Source organism: Silurus meridionalis, chromosome 1 (assembly GCF_014805685.1).
Source record: "Silurus meridionalis isolate SWU-2019-XX chromosome 1, ASM1480568v1, whole genome shotgun sequence".
NCBI lineage: Eukaryota > Metazoa > Chordata > Actinopteri > Siluriformes > Siluridae > Silurus > Silurus meridionalis.
The window spans coordinates 31,443,094-31,460,593 of record NC_060884.1 but is presented as its reverse complement, the minus strand read 5'-3'; the positions used below and the strand labels follow the sequence as shown (position 1 = coordinate 31,460,593).

The 17,500-nt window shown below is 37.7% G+C and overlaps 1 protein-coding gene across 2 annotated transcripts in view; it reads left to right on the top strand.

Annotated features, from left to right (window-relative positions):
- The window catches only part of gad1b (glutamate decarboxylase 1b), a 39,484-nt gene that overhangs the window by 5,455 nt on the left and 16,529 nt on the right, over window positions 1–17,500 (top strand). For both annotated transcript variants that reach the window (XM_046852075.1, XM_046852065.1), the window contains exons 3-6: window positions 2,574–2,636; window positions 10,648–10,797; window positions 11,630–11,872; window positions 14,778–14,868. In XM_046852075.1, the coding sequence (XP_046708031.1) occupies window positions 2,574–2,636; window positions 10,648–10,797; window positions 11,630–11,872; window positions 14,778–14,868 (547 nt within the window). The remainder of the gene's footprint in view (window positions 1–2,573; window positions 2,637–10,647; window positions 10,798–11,629; window positions 11,873–14,777; window positions 14,869–17,500) is intronic.

Here is a 17,500-nt window from a genome sequence, read left to right as displayed (position 1 = left end):
ATCAATTTTATATATTCATGAAACAAAAAAATTAATACTTCATTATCTTGGACTATCTATCTATCTATCTATCTATCTATCTATCTATCTATCTATCTATCTATCTATCTATCTATCTATCTATCTATCATTCATTTATTTGCCTGCCTGCTTTTTTTATTTTAATTTATTTATTAATTAATTTATTTCTCCATTATTTTTTTATAATACATCTATGTATATATCCTACTATTAAATAAATAAAATCAGTAAAAGATAAGAAAATCAATCATAATGCATTTTAACCGTGTACAATTTCCACGTTCTTGATCTTTTTATGCAATTGTTTCGGTTTAATTTTAGTCGTATAGCACTTTTAACAATGTACATTTTCCCAAAGCAGCTTTACAGAGAAACATAAATTGTGGATATACGTTTAAGTGCCTATAAGTTTATATCTAATAAGTGGTTACAGGGGAAAGTAAAAACGTCCCGAGATGGTATGAGACAGAAGTAACCAGCTTTCAAAGGGAACTCATTCTCATCTGGGTGGCACTGAATCTCCATTCATTACAGTTCCATCATTGTTTTTGGTTATCAGCTGTTCCCTGAAGGAAAATTGAAAATTGAATGCAAAAACCGAGCCACTGCAGCAAACCGATTATACTAATTACAGTCCAAATCCATCTTCATGGTTCTTGAATTTATGTATTAAAATGTTTCATACTCACTATCTAGTTAAGTTTTTTTTTCATTCCATTTTTCCATTGCCACAAGCTGAAGCATTAAAAAAAACCAAAATGCTAAAAAAAGACTGCTGAAAAACATTTCTTGCTTGTTTGTTTAACCTTTATTTTTACAGGCAAGTCATTAAGAACAGGTTCATATTTACAATGGCGGCCTGACAAGTGGAGTAACCACTTAGGGAAAGGGAAGTAGGGCTAAAATAAATACAAAACATTAAAAATACATACAGGTTAACAATAACATAGATACATTTTAAAACAAAATTATGTAGAAAAGCAACCGCATATATCCGTGAACAAATATGATATGATATTTTTAAAGGATGAAACTGGAATGAATTTATCCAGTTTGAGAGTATTTTGTAAAACGTTCCAGTCACGAGCGGCAGCAGACTGAAAAGATGCGAGACCAAACGCAGACTTGGTTTTAGGAATGCTGAATTGAAAATGAAGTGAGGACCGGGTGTTATATGACAGGCTTTAGCTGCAACAAGTGACCTAAGTAAGGAGGTGAGTGGCAGAGAAGGGTCTTATAAATGAAGGTGAACCAGTGAATTTTACGGCGATTGTGAAGGGAGGGCCACTTAACAGATGAATATAAAGCACAATTATGTGTATTGAAAGGAGCATTTATGGCAAACCTGATTGCAGAATGGTAAAGAGCATCAAGTTTTGATAGGGTGGAATTACAAGCAACCCTGTATATAGTGTCTCCATAATCTAACATGGGTAGAATGATCATTTGAATAAGAATACATTTGGCAGAAGTGGTGAAATCACTTGTGACATCACCCCCATAAGTTACATATAATAATTAGCAAACCTGTTTTTATTTCTTTTCTTTTTACATCTTAAGTCAGATCCTCTGAATGTCTGATGCATAAACCTTTTGACAAATGATACTAAAGTGTACTTTTTACGTCCTCGGTGATCCCGAAGCTCTAAGCAGCTGCTTATACTGTGGCCCTGAAACTCGTGTTTCACATAAATCACCTCATATAATGACATCATTATTGGTCTTTGTTTGCTTTAATCTGATCTTTCCAGTATATAGATGTCCTCAAAGTTGGATTTAAGACATAATAACAATAAGAAAAATATTTCAGATGAATTTTAACAGTTTAACATCTGTTTGTTGTTTGTCTTAATTTTTATGGTTTGAATTGTTTAGAGTTGTTTAAAGGCACCTTTAAATAAAATGTATTATTATTATTATTATTATTATTATTATTATTATTATTATTATTATTATTTTTTTTTATTATTAATAGTAGTAGAAGTAGTATTTTTAAGTAGAAAAGACATGTTGTGGTTGGATCTATGACATGGACCAATAAAAAGCCTGGAAATGGACCAAAGGTCTTTCTATGGGCCAATTCACACCAGGCTTTATTGAACAAATCCTTCTAATCAATGTCAAGACCTAGTTTGTTCTTTTAAAAACAATCCTATAGCACAACACTTGGAAACATATCTAGCGATGTCATTATTTACACTCCTCAAGCGTAATGTGTGTAATGTCAAAGGTTTGACGAGCATGTTTTCTTTCTTTCTTTCTTTATTTATTTACTTATTTATCTCTTTATGGCATCATCTCAGTTTTACTGTATCAAGATACATGAATAATTGGGAATGAAACGTAGGAGACAAAAACACACATTCACAGACTTGGTTAAAGAAAAAAACGCCTGTTCAGGTTCGAGTAGGAGTTCATTCATCACAGCATGGATTTGTCACTGCATCATAGGCTCCATTTGGTGCTCTCTCAGGCTCCATTTCTCTCCACCTCATAAAAACCTAAAATGTCGGGTACACACACTGAGCAGCTCTGATTTCCTCTCTTTGCAGCGTGTGATGGTTGGTATGGAGTCGCGCATGGCTGCACCCGCAAACTGGGCATGAAGATCTGCGGTGAGTTGATTTATTTCTTTATTTCCTGTCTACGTAAATCCAAGGCCTTTTCTCACATTGAAGGTGTTCAGATCTGACCGGGATTTTAACCTCGCCGTCCTCTGTGACAGCATGGTTACCACGAGGCCTCTCTGTGTCTCTCTGTGCTCCTTTAAATCATCTGTACTGTATGTTGATCATTCTGGATTGTACTGTGTCCTAAATGAGAGATGAAAAGAGCAGCACTGTCATTGCTGGTTCCCATCACCCTAGACGCTCAGTCCCAAAAGATTTCCTGATCTCTTTCTTTTAATGCACTATAATAAAATGCACTATATAGACTCATGTATTGGAACACCTGACTTCCAGCATCACATTACCCACAAAGCCAGCTTCATGACGATATGCTTTACATGTCGTGGAGGAGATCCAATCCTATTATACACCTTTGGGATTAATTGGAATGCTGACTGCACCCCAGGCCTTCTCACCTCACCTCACCTCACCTCACCTCACCGACTGTACATCACTAACACCCTTGTAGCTAAATGAACACAAATCTTTATATAGTCTCTCGAAAATCTAGTGGAACATCTTCCCAGAAGTGTGGAGATTATTATAACAGCAAATCAAGACTACATGTGAAATGGGATGTTGAAAAAACACATACCAATCTTATGGTCAGGTGTCCACATACTTCTGTCTACATATTGTGTATTTTAATCTTCTACATACAAAATATTGTCCATTATGGAGTCATGAGATTAATGAAAGCCATTTGCAGTTTAACTCATATGAAATATGGAATCAGCATAATGCAGTTTATTGTTAATCCGATCCTCCGATTCATTCATAATATACACAGGCATAACGTTATGACATTATAACATTATGGGCGGTGAAGTGATTAATGCACGTGGGGAGCGAAGGCTGGTCCGTGTGGTCCGATCCAACAGACGCGCTCCTGTAGCTCAAATTGCTGAAGAAGTAAATGCTGTTAATGATCGACGGGTCACGACTGTTTTGGTAAAAAAAAAAAAAAAAACACAATATTAGGCAGGTGGTCATAATGTTATACCTGATCAGTGTGTGTGTGTAGAAAATAATAACATCAAACCCCTCATGTAAAAATTTTTTTTATGTTATATATTTTAATTTATTTATTATCACATCTTAAAAAATGCATTTGAAAAATACATTTAAAAAAATGTAAATAATAAAAATAATAACAATTATATATATATATATATATATATATATATATATATATATATATATATATATATATATATGTACGTATAAAATATAAATAATAAATAGATAATTACAACACTAAAAATTATATAATAATTAAACCACAAATGCAAAATAAAAGAAATGTAAAAGAAAGATTTGATAAATGAAAAAAATTTAGAAAAAATTCCATTAAAAATGTACAAACAATATTACTGTTTGTATATTAAATGAATGAATATTGTAAATATTGTTATAATTAATCTTATATAATGTAAAAGAAATGAATGAATCATGTGTGTAAATACAAAATACATGTTCTAATGTGTAAATCATGTGTATAAAATATAAAATGTATATAATATATGTATATTATATGTAAATTATGTAAATAATTACAGATGCATAAATAAATCATATATGTATCACATGTAAAAAATAAGTTAAAGTCGACAGTGCCATTGAGCTCAATGTCAATTTCATGTATGAATCATGAGATTGTTTAAAGTTTATGTCAGGTATCTGTAAAGTCAGTGGAGTATGAGTATAGTGTGTTTAATAAGATTGGTGTAAAATATTGTGTACACTTCACCCAGCAGAAATAACACTTTTCCACCGTAGAGAACTGTGTATCAGGGGGATGGAGCTGAAAGGTCAGTGAGCAGTGATGAAAGCCTCAAGGCTGGAGTGAGCTCAGTGTCGTTCTTCTGGAACGCTCAGTGCTCCGTGTCCTCCTGAGAGAAACAGTGATTATTTACAGAACCGAAGCCAATAGACAAATAGTGGAATGCGAAAGACCCGAACTTCCTCTTCTTTCTAACAGCCTAGTTTAGAGCTGAGATATAGAGCGGTCTCTGGAGTCTGTCTGAGCGCACTTTTTTTTTTATAAAGTCCACCAGAATCTACATGAGAAAATTCATTCAACTATAATAATCATATAGGACAAATAGAGCAGAGGGATATATATATATATATATATATATATATATATATATATATATATATATATATATATATATATATATATATTGAGTGAGAGAGAGAGAGAGAGAGAGAGAGAGAGAGAGATGTTTGATTCGATTAATTTTGTTCTAAATTTAAGATTAAAATTTACATTTTTAAAACTGTATCGATTCAAACATTTATGCAGCATTGAAAATTACCACCAAAACAACACACCATAACCAAAAAGGTCAATATCAATGTTATATCAATGCCAGGACAGTTTTGTTGTTAAATGATGCGATGATGATACAGCCCCCTAGCAGTCCTCCTCACAGCCCTAAACAGCCCACTCACAACCCCCTACGTTCACCCTATTAACACTTTCACAGCCCCCTAACAGTCCTACTCACAGCCCCAAACAGCCCATACAGCTCCTCATGCCACTTAACAGCCCCTCACAGCCCCAATTGGCCCATTCACATTCAATATTAACTCCCTCACAGCTTCCCAACAGCACCCTCACACCCCTAACATGTTTTGACAACACCCTCACAGACCCCACACATCATCAAAAACAGCAACCCAAACAGCCCATACAGCCCCCTTCACATCATTTAAAATCCCAAACTTACGTCCAATCTTAGTTCTCTACCAGACTGCTAACAACCCCCTCACAGCCCCCTCCTAGCATCCCTTGACAACACCCTAACAGTCTCCTAGCAGCACCCAAACAACACCCAAACAGCCTCTTCGCATCAGTTTTTATTACCTGTTAGTGCAGTGTAACAAGCTTCCACTCTCACAGCTTCCTAAGAGTCCTCCTTGCAGCTCTAAACAGCCACCTCACAGCCCCCTAACAGTGCTCCTCACAGCCCTGAACAGCCCCCTTAAAATCTTCCTTACAGCCCTAAACAGCCTCCTCACAGGCCCTTAAAAGTCCTCCTCACAGCCCTAAACAGCCCCTAACAGTGCTCCTCACTGCCCCTTACAGCCCTAAAGTCCTCCTCACAGCCCTAAACAGCCCCTAACAGTGCTCCTCACAGCCCCTCACAGCCTCCTAAAAGTCTTCCTCACAGCCCTAAACAGCCCCTCACAGCCCCTAACAGTCCTTCTCACTGCTCCCTCACAGCCCCGTAACAGTCCTCCTCACAGCCCCAAACAGCCCATTCAAAGCCCCTAACAGTCCTATTTACAGCCCTAAACTGCCCCTCACAGCCCTCTAACAGTGCTCCTCACAGCCCTAAGCAGCCCCTCACTGCTCCCTAACAGTCCTCCTCACAGCCCCTAACAGTCCTCCTCACACCCCTCTAACAGTGTTCCTCACAGCCCTAAGCAGCCCCTCACTGCCGCTAACAGTCCTCCCACAGCCCCTAACAGTCCTCCTCACTGCCCTCTAACAGTGCTCCTCACAGCCCTAAGCAGCCCCTCACTGCCCCTAACAGTCCTCCTCAAAGCCCCTAACAGTGCTCCTTACACCCATACACAGTTCCCCTTACAGCCCCTACCAGACCTCCTTGCAGCCATAAACAGTGCCCTCACAGCCCCATTACAATCCTCCTCAAAACTCCCTAAACAGCCCCTCACAGCCCCTAACAGTGCTCCTCACAGCCCTAAGTAGCCCCTCACAGCCCCTAACAGTGCTCCTCACTGCCCTAAGCAGCCCCTCACTGCCCCTAACAGGCCTCCTCACAGCCCCTAACAGTGCTGCTCACAGCCCTATACAGTCCCTACAAAGCTCCCTAACAGTCCTCCTCACAGCCCTAAGCAGCCCCTCACTGCCCCCAACAGCCATCCTCACAGCCCCTAACAGTGCTCCTCACAGCCCTATACAGCCCCTACAAAGCCCCTAATAGTCCTCCTTACAGCCCTAAACAGCTCCCTCACAGCCCCTAACAGTCCTCCTTACAGCCATAAACAGTCCCCTCACAGCTCTAAACAGCCCCATAACAGTCCTCCTCACTACTTAAAACAGCCCCTCACAGCCCCTAACGGTCCTTCTCACAGCCCTAAACAGAACCCTCATAGCCCTCTAACAGTCCTCCTCACAGCCCTAAAAAGCTCACTAACAGCCCCTAACAGTCCTCCTCACTGCCCTCTAACAGTCCTCCTCACAGCCCTAAACAGCCCCTCACAGCCCCTAACAGTCCTCCTCACAGCCCCTAACAGTCCTCCTCACAGCCCCTCACAGCCCCTAGCAGTCCTCACAGCCCTAAACAGCCCACTCACAACCCCTACGTTCACCCCATTAACACTTTCACAGCCCCTAACAGTCCTCCTCACAGCCCCAAACAGCCCATACAGCCCCTCATGCCACTTAACAGCCCCTCACAGCCCCAATTGGCCCATTCACATTCAATATTAACTACCTCACAGCTTCCCAACAGCACCCTCACACCCCTAAAATGCCTTGACAACACCCTCACAAACGTACGTCCAATCTTAGCTCCCTACCAGACTGCTAACAACCCCCTCACAGCCCCTCCTAGCATCCCTTGACAACACCCTAACAGTCTCCTAGCTGCACCCAAACAACACCCAAACAGCCTCTTCGCATCAGTTTAAAGCCCACCACAGCCCAAAATAGTCCACTTACATCCAATATTAGTTTCCTAATAGCCTCCTAACAACCTCCTCACACCACTAACCTCACAGCCCCCTCACGGTCTCCTAACACCACCCACACAACCTCCAGAAAGCATCCGTACAACACCCTATCAGCCTCCTTACAGCCCCATCACAGCTCCTGTAAAGCCACCTATCAGACCAGACAGCCCCAAACAGCCTCCTAAGAGCCTCTTTATCAGCCCCTAACTGCCCCCATATATCAAAGAGTGATAATTCTGTAAAAGAAAAAAAAAAAAAAAAAAAAATTAAATGAATTTGAAATAGAAATACTTGTTAAGAAAGTAAATGGCAGGTTTCAGAGACATGTATTTGACGTCTAATTTGCTATGTCGTATTTAACAAACAGAATCTTGACCATATGAATATAAGCACTATTTGGGAAAGGGGTGATTATGGTTTTAAAATAAAGGAGTCAGAAGAAACTGTGTTGTTGTTGAACCTGATGTGCGAAAACCAGAGAAAATTAGCAGCACTGAATAATTTGCATAAATCTGACCAGTCTTTAGCTCTTATCTGAAGCTGAATATCCACTGCAGTGTTTCTGCCTGTTTTTGTGTGATAACACACACTCACACACTCAACACACTGCACAGAGATAATCATAGTCCACTGGGAATCAGATGACCAAATCATTCCCAGGTTGTTTTTTTTGCTACGAGGGATTTGAACTGCAACAATGCATTTGGGAAAACTCTGTCTTTTTTATGGTCTCGTTCAGACATTCGTCACAATGAAGCTCCTCATCTGTTCCGTGGCGATACCCTGTAGCAGTGCCGACATTTAAATAATCAGATCTTCCTGATTATGTAACCGGGCCAGTGCTGCTGATTAAAATATAAAAAATACTTTTATAGAAAAATATATAAATAAATAAAGATGTCACATGAAAAATTTCAGTCATTTTAATCACTGAATTTAGAAAATCCTGCATTTGTATTATTTAGCAATTTAACATGAAATGTAAATAATAAATCTAAATTTGTTTTAAAATAAAGCAAATGATATTGTGATGAAGACAGAGTACATGTGTGTGAATGAGAGGGAGGGCAGTGGAGGGGTGTGGTTGCAGGGAGAAGAGGTGGAGAAGGTGGAGGAGTTCAGGTACCTGGGGTCAACAGTGCAAAGTAATGGATAGTGTGTTAGAGAAGTGAAGAAAAGAGTGCAGGCAGGGTAGAGTGGGTGGAGAAGAGTAACAGCAGGAGTGATTTGTGATAGAAGAGTATCTGCAAGAGTGAAAGGGAAAGTTTATAGGACTGTGGTGAGACCTGAGATGTTGTATGGTTTAGAGACAGTGGCATTGAGTAAAAGACAGGAGGTGGAGCTGGAGGTAGCAGAGCTGAAGATGTTGAGGTTTTCGTTGGAAGTGATGACGATGGACAGGATTAGAAATAAGATAATTAAAAGGGACAGCGCATGTAGGATGTTTTGGAGACAAGGTGAGGGAGGTGAGATTGAGATGGTTTGGACATGTGCAGAGGAGGGACATGGGGTATATCTGTAGGAGAATGCTGAGGATGGAGCCACCAGGAAGGAGGAAAAGAGGAAGAACAAGGAGGAGGTTTATGGATGTGGTGAGGGAAGACATGCAGGTAGTTGGTGTAAAAGAGGCAGATGTAGAGGACAGGGGGGTATGGAGACGGATGATTTGATGTAGCGACCCCTAACGGGAGCAGCCGAAAGAAGAAGAAGAAGAGTTTTATTATAAAGCAAATGCACAGCCTATGTGGTGGTTTTAATCAATAACGGTGTATTGGATGAGCCATAATTTATACTTAACTTTCCATTGATTTAAAGAAGCAAACAAACAGACAGACAGACAGACAGACAGACAGACAGACAGACAGACAGACAGACAGACAGACAGACAGATAGATAGATAGATAGATAGATAGATAGATAGATAGATAGATAGATAGATAGATAAATAAAAAAACAGTAATAATAAAAATAACAAATATATGTTATTGTTACTATTATGTCATTGTTGACTTCGTTTTTACACATTGATTTGCATTACATTGCATTAATTTTTTTTTCATTATTATTATTATGCATTATTAATCAACAAACACACAATGTGTCATAATAATCATCAGTATCATCATAATAATAAGTTATGATAATACAATTCTGTTTCCTCTTCTCATTATTATTGTTGTTGCTGTTGCTATTGTTGTCGGTAAAAATGAATAACAATATTTACACATTTACATTACATTTTATTTATTTATCATTAATCATCATCATCATCATCAACAATAATAATAAAAGTAATAACAATCATAATAATACATTCTGCCAATTCTTGTATTTGATTACTGTATAAATCTGACAGCTGGAGTGGGACTTGTGCTGCAGGTGTGTATCGTGTTGAGGGTTGCTGATGGATTTAAATGATTTTTAAATAGATTTAGATGAGTTATTTAAATGTATGAATAATTTATACAGTGATGTTATTAAATTAATAAATGAAAAGAGTAGAATCTGTTCATCTCCTGTATAATTCCATGATTTTATCAGTCCTAGCTTTCTATATTTTACTTTGTGATGATTTGTGATGCTTCCTTTTATATAAAACATTTTTATGATACAATTAAACAAATAATTTTTGTATAAAAAAACAGCTTTTTAATTTTTCACGAGAGATTGAAACATAAATCAATAAATGAACAAATAATAATAATAAAAAAGAACCGGCTTCTCCGTCCCAGTGATCTAATCAATCACCGCACGTGGGGAAATCAAACATTATAGTGCCATTAATTTGTGGCATCTTTATGAAATTAAATGTTTATTTGTTCTGTAATGCTTTATGAGCTTGTTATATGGAACGGCATTGTGAGCAATGCTTTCTGTCTCACTTTAGATACAATTCAGACTCAGTTGCTCTTTTGTCTCTTCGTCACACCAGTTACTGCAATAAAGCCCAGTGATAGATTGGTGTCATGGGGAGCAGTGTGTATCAGATCTATAGCCCTATCAGATCTGAGTGCCTGCGGTTAAATGACACGTTTTTTGTTCGGGTCAGGCGGCTTGAGCACTCGGGCGGAAATGTGTTGGGGGTGGAAATCAGCTCTAAAGTATGGATACATATAAATACAGTCTGTCAGTAACTCAGATGCAAAGCCATGTATCAGTAATGTACAAGTAGTTCACTAAGTAGGTTGGAACAAGGATCTAGAGATGTTTCTGAACAGCTTCTGTTCCTCATCGTCTTGCAATGATGCAGGGTTTCTTCAGAAGAACAACAGCTTGGAGGAGAAAGGAAGGATGATGGAATCCTTCAGAGAGAAAGAGCAAAGTCATAACATGGAGAACCGGGAGAAGGAAACACGCTTCAGCCGCACCGAGACTGACTTCTCCAACCTGTTTGCTCGAGGTAAGAGATCTCCATCACTTCTTTACACAGTTTTGCTTGTTTAGATATAAGTGCATTAGGTAGCCAGGTTACAGCAGGAATATATCTGGTGTAGATCAGTCTGATTTTTTTTACATTTTACATTTATTATACATTATGCCAGAGCAGGACAGTTACTTTTTTTTTTTTATTAAAATTAAAAGGCCAAAACTAATGTATGTAACATATACCACAAATATGAAACAAATGAAGGTAAATGAATGTAAAAAAAAAAAAAAAAGAAGTGTGTGTGAAGGAGAGAGGGAAAGAGAGAGGAATAAAAAGGATGAAGAGTTTGAAAAGGAGACACAGAAATGAAAATGGAAAGAAAGAAAGAAAGAAAGAAAGAAAGAAAGAAAGAAAGAAAGAAAGAAAGAAAGAAAGAAAGAAAGAAAGAAAGAAAGAAAGAAGATATACAAATGAAAATGTGAAATATTGTACAAAAAACCCAACCACACCAATGTATAAACAAAAACAAGGCAAATAAAAAAAAAGAAAATTAGTTTAATAATAAATAAATAAATAAATACATAAATAAATGTATTTATTTAAAAGATACTAAATTAAATAAGAAATAAAAAAATGATAGATTCATTAATAAGGGAATGAAAAAAGAAACTTTTATAAATCGACACGCAGGCAAGCAAACAAATTAATAGATAGATAGATAGATAGATAGATAGATAGATAGATAGATAGATAGATAGATAGATAGATAGATAGATAGATAGATAGATAGATAGATAGATAGATAGATAGATAGATAGATAGATAGATAGATAGATTTCTGAACATGACCTCCCTCCCACTGCAGATTTACTTCCTGCTAAAAATGGAGAAGAACCAACTATGCAGTTTCTCCTCGAGGTCATGGAGATTCTAACCAATTACGTTCGCAAGACGTTTGACAGATCCACCAAAGTCCTGGACTTCCACCATCCACATCAGCTGCTGGAGGGCATTGAGGGCTTCAACCTGGAGCTCTGCGACCAGCCCGAGTCGCTCGAGCAGATCCTCGTGGACTGCAGGGACACACTCAAGTACGGAGTCCGCACAGGTACAATCCCATTCCAGCATTCTGTTCTGGGTGTTTGTGTGAGTCTACTTTATTGAGAATAAATAAATTAAAACTGGATGATGGATTATGAGCAAATTAAGTTTAGAGGTTTTAGATATTTAGATATGTGTGATACAATAAATATGAAAAGTATAATTTTTAAACAGTTTAACCAGTTTCAAACCAATAATAAATCACTACCATCTACAGGTATGACTGGCTGATGCTCTGATTCCTTGGAGATCAGGTTCTAGTAAACAGTTTATAATCATATTTTGTGCCTAAAATCCCAGTAATGGCAGCATGGAAGTGCTGGGATTTGTCCTCACAGCCTCCTGAACAATTCTTCCCATGTCCACATGGGTTTCCTGCAGATTGTTCAGTTTCTTAACCCTAAAATATTCCTTGGATTGAATCAGGCCTCTTTAATAGAATCAGAGTAAAGCTGCTGGATGCATGGTTCATGACATCCTGTCAATAAATCCCAGCAAACTCATCAATAAAAGAGTTGTTGAATTTTTTCTAATTAACTAATAAAGGAATTAAAAAAGAAATAGTATAAATACACAAACAGGCCAGCAAACAAATGAATAGAAAGAGCGACCTACAACTGAGCAGTTGAGGGTTAAGGGCCTTGCTCAAGGGCCCAGCAGTGGCAGCTGGGTGGTGCTGGGATTTAAATGTGTGACCTCCAGAATCCAATGCCATGAGCACTGAGCTACTACCTCCTGTTCAGGTTTGACATTGTGAAGATTGCATCATGAGCTGTTGTATGTAGAAGAGTGTAGATAACACTTTCTTCAGAGTGGGTCACTGTTGTAAAGGTAAAAATGCTTTTTACCTGTCACATATACCTTACAGCACAATCATTTTTTTCTTTGCGTATTCTAGCTTTATTTGGAACATGGGTTAAGAGTTAATACAGTGCTCTTGGAGCATGTAGGGTTACGACCTTGCTGAAGGTGCCAAGAGTGGTAGTGTGAAGATACTAGGGCCTAAATCTTTGACCTTCTGATCAGTAATCCAGAGCAACTGAGCTTCCAATTGTGTTAGTCATAGCACTTATGTATTGTTTTGGATAGTCATATAGTTAAAACCTAAAGGCCAAACAGTGGAATTTCCATGTTTTAGTCATTCCTGTGACCAGTCTTGAATATTTTCCTGTTGTCTGTGTTTTTATTGAACCTCGCCTTCTTGGTTTTAATGTTATAATGTTATTGCAGCAGTTCATTAAAAATCTTAATGCTGTCCGTACCAATGTTATTCTTGAAAGGTGCGAATTGTTCGCCCAGCAAGAGGCTCCCGTTTTTCATTATGTTCATTCCTCTGGTGGAATGGAATGCATTTCACTGCTAGAAAGAGTGAAGTAAATATCAAGGCTAACTTGAATGATCTAATCGTGTGTATGTTCAATAGCAACCTGAACCGTATAATTGTCAAATTTTGTTTATGAGCACAGTAAAAGTACTGATCATGAGTGTTTGACCAATGCAACCCATTTAAAAGTGCTTGCAATTCAATATAGAGAATCAGAATAATAACAAGTAAAACCAGGCTGTTATTGAAATGTAACTTAAGCAAATATGAAAAAATATTGAATGATAAAGCTGCAGTAATTAAACACACCCTTAGGGATGGTGTAGAAAATATCACAAGCTCAGGAGTCTTTCTCCTGTTCTGTCCAATTCATTGTTTACCAACACGACAGAGATTTAGATTTTTAATTATTAGTTTATTTTGCTCCTTTTTTTCTGTAATCGAACAACAAGAACAGTCCCAAGAGGGAAACATAAACCCTGTTAGCAATATTACATTGCTTTAAAGCGGGTCTGAATGAGACTGTAATGAAAAGAGAGAAAGAATGTCATTAAGAAGTGTTTCAAATAAAAGGAGGCAGTTAAGGTCTACATATTCCTAAGAGGCTGGTACATTCATTTTGTGTGTGTGTGTGTGTTTAGGAAGTATTGAAACATCACAAAATTAGATTTTGATTGAGTCTGTGTAAATAAATAAACATACAAACAAATAAATAAATAAATATTTAAATCTAGCTGAAAATCTTTTACAAAAGAGGCACAAAAAAACATTTTAGAAGTAATCAAAAATCATGTAAAATGTTGAAATAAATGCATTCACCTATTACTTTATTTAAGCTAAAAAACTATCAAATAATAATAACAAATTGAATCAACGAGAAATTGCATATCAGGCAAAATATTATATGTTTCATATTTGTTAAAGGTGTGAACTCTCAGGAGCTTCCAGATTTCCCAGTGTTGTAACTATGATTTTTTTCCTGAAGTTAAGAGGATTATGAAAATCGAGAAATACAGTAGACACAAATTTGAATGGCAATAATATTGAAAGAGTTCCTTCTGGAGCTGTCCGTGGTTCTAAAACTGAAAACCTGCAGCCTAGTAGGAAAAAATAAAGCTTATCTTTTTTTTTTTTTTTTTTTTTTACATATAATATGATATTTACATTTAATCTTGAAACACTGACAATCTTTTCTTGTCCTGTTCTGTATTCTGCTTTCTGTCCAGTCTTTTTTCCTCTCTGTCCCTGTTTCTCTGTTTTCTCTTCTTTTCCTTATCTCCTGTTTTTGTTCAGTGTTTTGGTGTTAAATAATAGGTCGATTAAAATTTCTACCTTTAATGGAGCTCTGGTGATGAACCTGGTCCATTAAGATCACTGTCGAGATGTTCAAATCTCTCTGAGTAAACAGGGATAATGTGAATTTCCTGGAATGTATGTGACTTGGACTTGCATTGACATTACAGAACATTAGCTGAGCTTAATCAGCTCTGCGCTCGTCTCACTATTCCAAGCACTGAGCATTCCACTTCAGTTTTAGTTTAATTCATGTTCTATTTTCAGGTTTTTTTGTCTCCTCTGTTCTTTTCAGGTCACCCAAGATTTTTCAATCAGCTCTCCACAGGGCTGGACATCATCGGCCTGGCTGGAGAATGGTTAACCTCTACTGCTAACACCAACATGTGAGTGACTTTCCTTTTCCTTTTCTTAAATGTCATCTTGATTTGTTTTTTTTCCTAATATTGTTTGTCCTGCTGTTTTTCTATCGTTTTCTTTCTTTTATTTGTTTTCCTTTCCTTTCATGTCCAGTGTGTTTTTTTTTTCTTTAATTCATTTTCATTTCCTTTCCTGTACCCCATTTCAATTTCCTTATTCTCCTTTCGTTTCCTTTCGTTTCGTTTCCTTTCCTTTCCTTTCCTTTCCTTTCCTTTCCTTTCCTTTCCTTTCCTTTCCTTTCCTTTCATCTCTCCCCTGTTTCTTTTTCATTATTTTTCTTTAATTCATTTTCCCTTTGATTTCCTTTCCTTCCTTGCATTTAAAATAATAGAATAGCTTTTGTCACATATACATTACAGCACAGTGAAATTATTTTCTTTGCATATCCCAGCTTGCTCTGAAGCTGAGGGTCAGAGCGCAGGTTCGGCCATGATACGACTTGCTCAAGGGCGTAAGTGGCAGCTTGGCGATACCGGGGCTTAAACCCCAGACTTTCCGATCAGTAACCCAGCATCCTAACCATTATTTTTGTTTCCTCTCATTCCTTTTCTTTCCTTTATTTTATGTCCCCATGTTTCTTTTCTTTCTTTCTTTCTTTCTTTCTTTCTTTCTTTCTTTCTTTCTTTCTTTCTTTCTTTCTTTCTTTCTTTCTTTCTTTCTTTCTTTCCTTCTTTCTTTCTTTTATTTCTGACCTGTCCTGTCCTGTTCTTTTATTCACTCCTGTTTTCTTTCTATTTTTGTTTCCTTTCCCTTTTCCCTTTTCCTTTCTATCCTACTCTCAAATTTCCTGTTCCCCTTCCCCGGTCTCTTTATGGTTATTCCAGGTGTCTGTGTTTCTCTGTATAATCTCACTCACACTGCGTCTGATGTCAAGAGGTTATGTAAAGTGATTGTTTTTTTGCTTTGTGGCCAGAGGTGCTAGTTTTATTCATGCTTTATCGAGTGATGATCTGATGGCGAAGGCACCCCGAAGGCACGTTAGATTACATATTGATCAGGACATTTCATAAGAGCACTGTAACATAATAATAATAATAATAATAATAATAATAATAATAATAATAATAATAATAATAATAATAATAATCTTTGTCTAAATGTTGCTGCATTTAAACTCAACAGCAATCATGAGTATTTATGGCATGTTCTAAATGGTTTCATAAGGTTGTGAGCATTTTTGCATCACTTTTTTTCACACTCGGATGTTAAAACCTAAGGCTCAGATGCACTTGGCCGTCTGATTTGGACCTGGTATTGTGAATTTTCCTTTGTGTCCTTCTTTTTTTCAGTAATGCAGCTACTGTAGCTTAGAATAGACTCATCCCGAATCTAGTTAACGGCTCATTGACTGAGCATGACTGATAACTGGTAGGAGTCAAATTCCAGCTGAGGCCAGCCAGTCATTGTGAGAGTGTGTGTGTGTGTGTGTGTGTGTGTGTGTGTGTGTGGGTGTGTAAGTGCTTCTTACCGCCCCATATCCGCCGCCCCTCCGGGACATGGAAACTCACAGTGTGTCCCTCCGAGTGGCTCTCCACTCACATAGATGTGAGCCGCTTCATTAGTGCTGTCCTTCTTTATATAAACGCATGGCTCCATTATCGGAGTCACTTACGATGAGGAAGGGCTTGTTAAACCGCCATTACACGAACAATGGCTGGTGGCACAGGGGAATTATTTTACCTAATACACTCTTATTCTTAGGAGTCCAAGACAAACACATATTTACTGCAGTTCATATGCAAACTCAGTGAAGTCTATACAAATAAGAATTATTGTGTTTTCAATTTAACCTGACGATAACCTGAAGTTTTCTTCTGTAGGTCTCATATTATTATGTTAATCCATGCAAAGCTATTCATCAGTTAGCCAACATCATCACATACACATTTCAAAATATTGAATGTCTTTGCAATGCTGTAGGATATAGCGTATGATTTTGGTACACATGTACTGGGACACTTGATTTTTCCAGCTATATGTGGTTCTTTCCCTCACTGTTAGCACAAAGATGGAAGACACACAATTGTATAAGACGTCTTTGAATGCATTTGGTAGCATGGAATTTTCCCCAAACTAGAAGACCCAAACCAGTTCCAGCATGACAACGCATAAAACCAGCTCCATGAAAATATGCATTTACATGAGTTGCTAGATCTCCTTCTGACCTCAACGCTATTGAACACATTTGGGATAAATTGGATCGTTGACTGCACCCCAGGCCTCCTCACCTCACTTACAACAGCACTTTACTAACAGCCTTGTAGCTGAATGAAATCTCACTAATCTTTATGAACACACTTTATATCTAGTGGAACATCTTGCCAGAAGAGTGGAGGTTATTGGAACAGCAAATGGGGAGTAAATGTGGAATGGGATTTTTCAAACGCACATACCAATCTTGTCAGGTGTCCACAAATGTTTGTTTGCAGAGTGTTTTATCTGTTCTGCTAGAAGATTAGAGAACCTACTAATGTGGGTGGTGTTCAGAGTTCTCATGGTTTTGGGTTACAGGTATGTAAGTACTGGATACTTAATAAATGCGATGGCTGTGAAGGTCACTTCTGGTATATTCAACCAGTTATTATACAGTCATTTTAG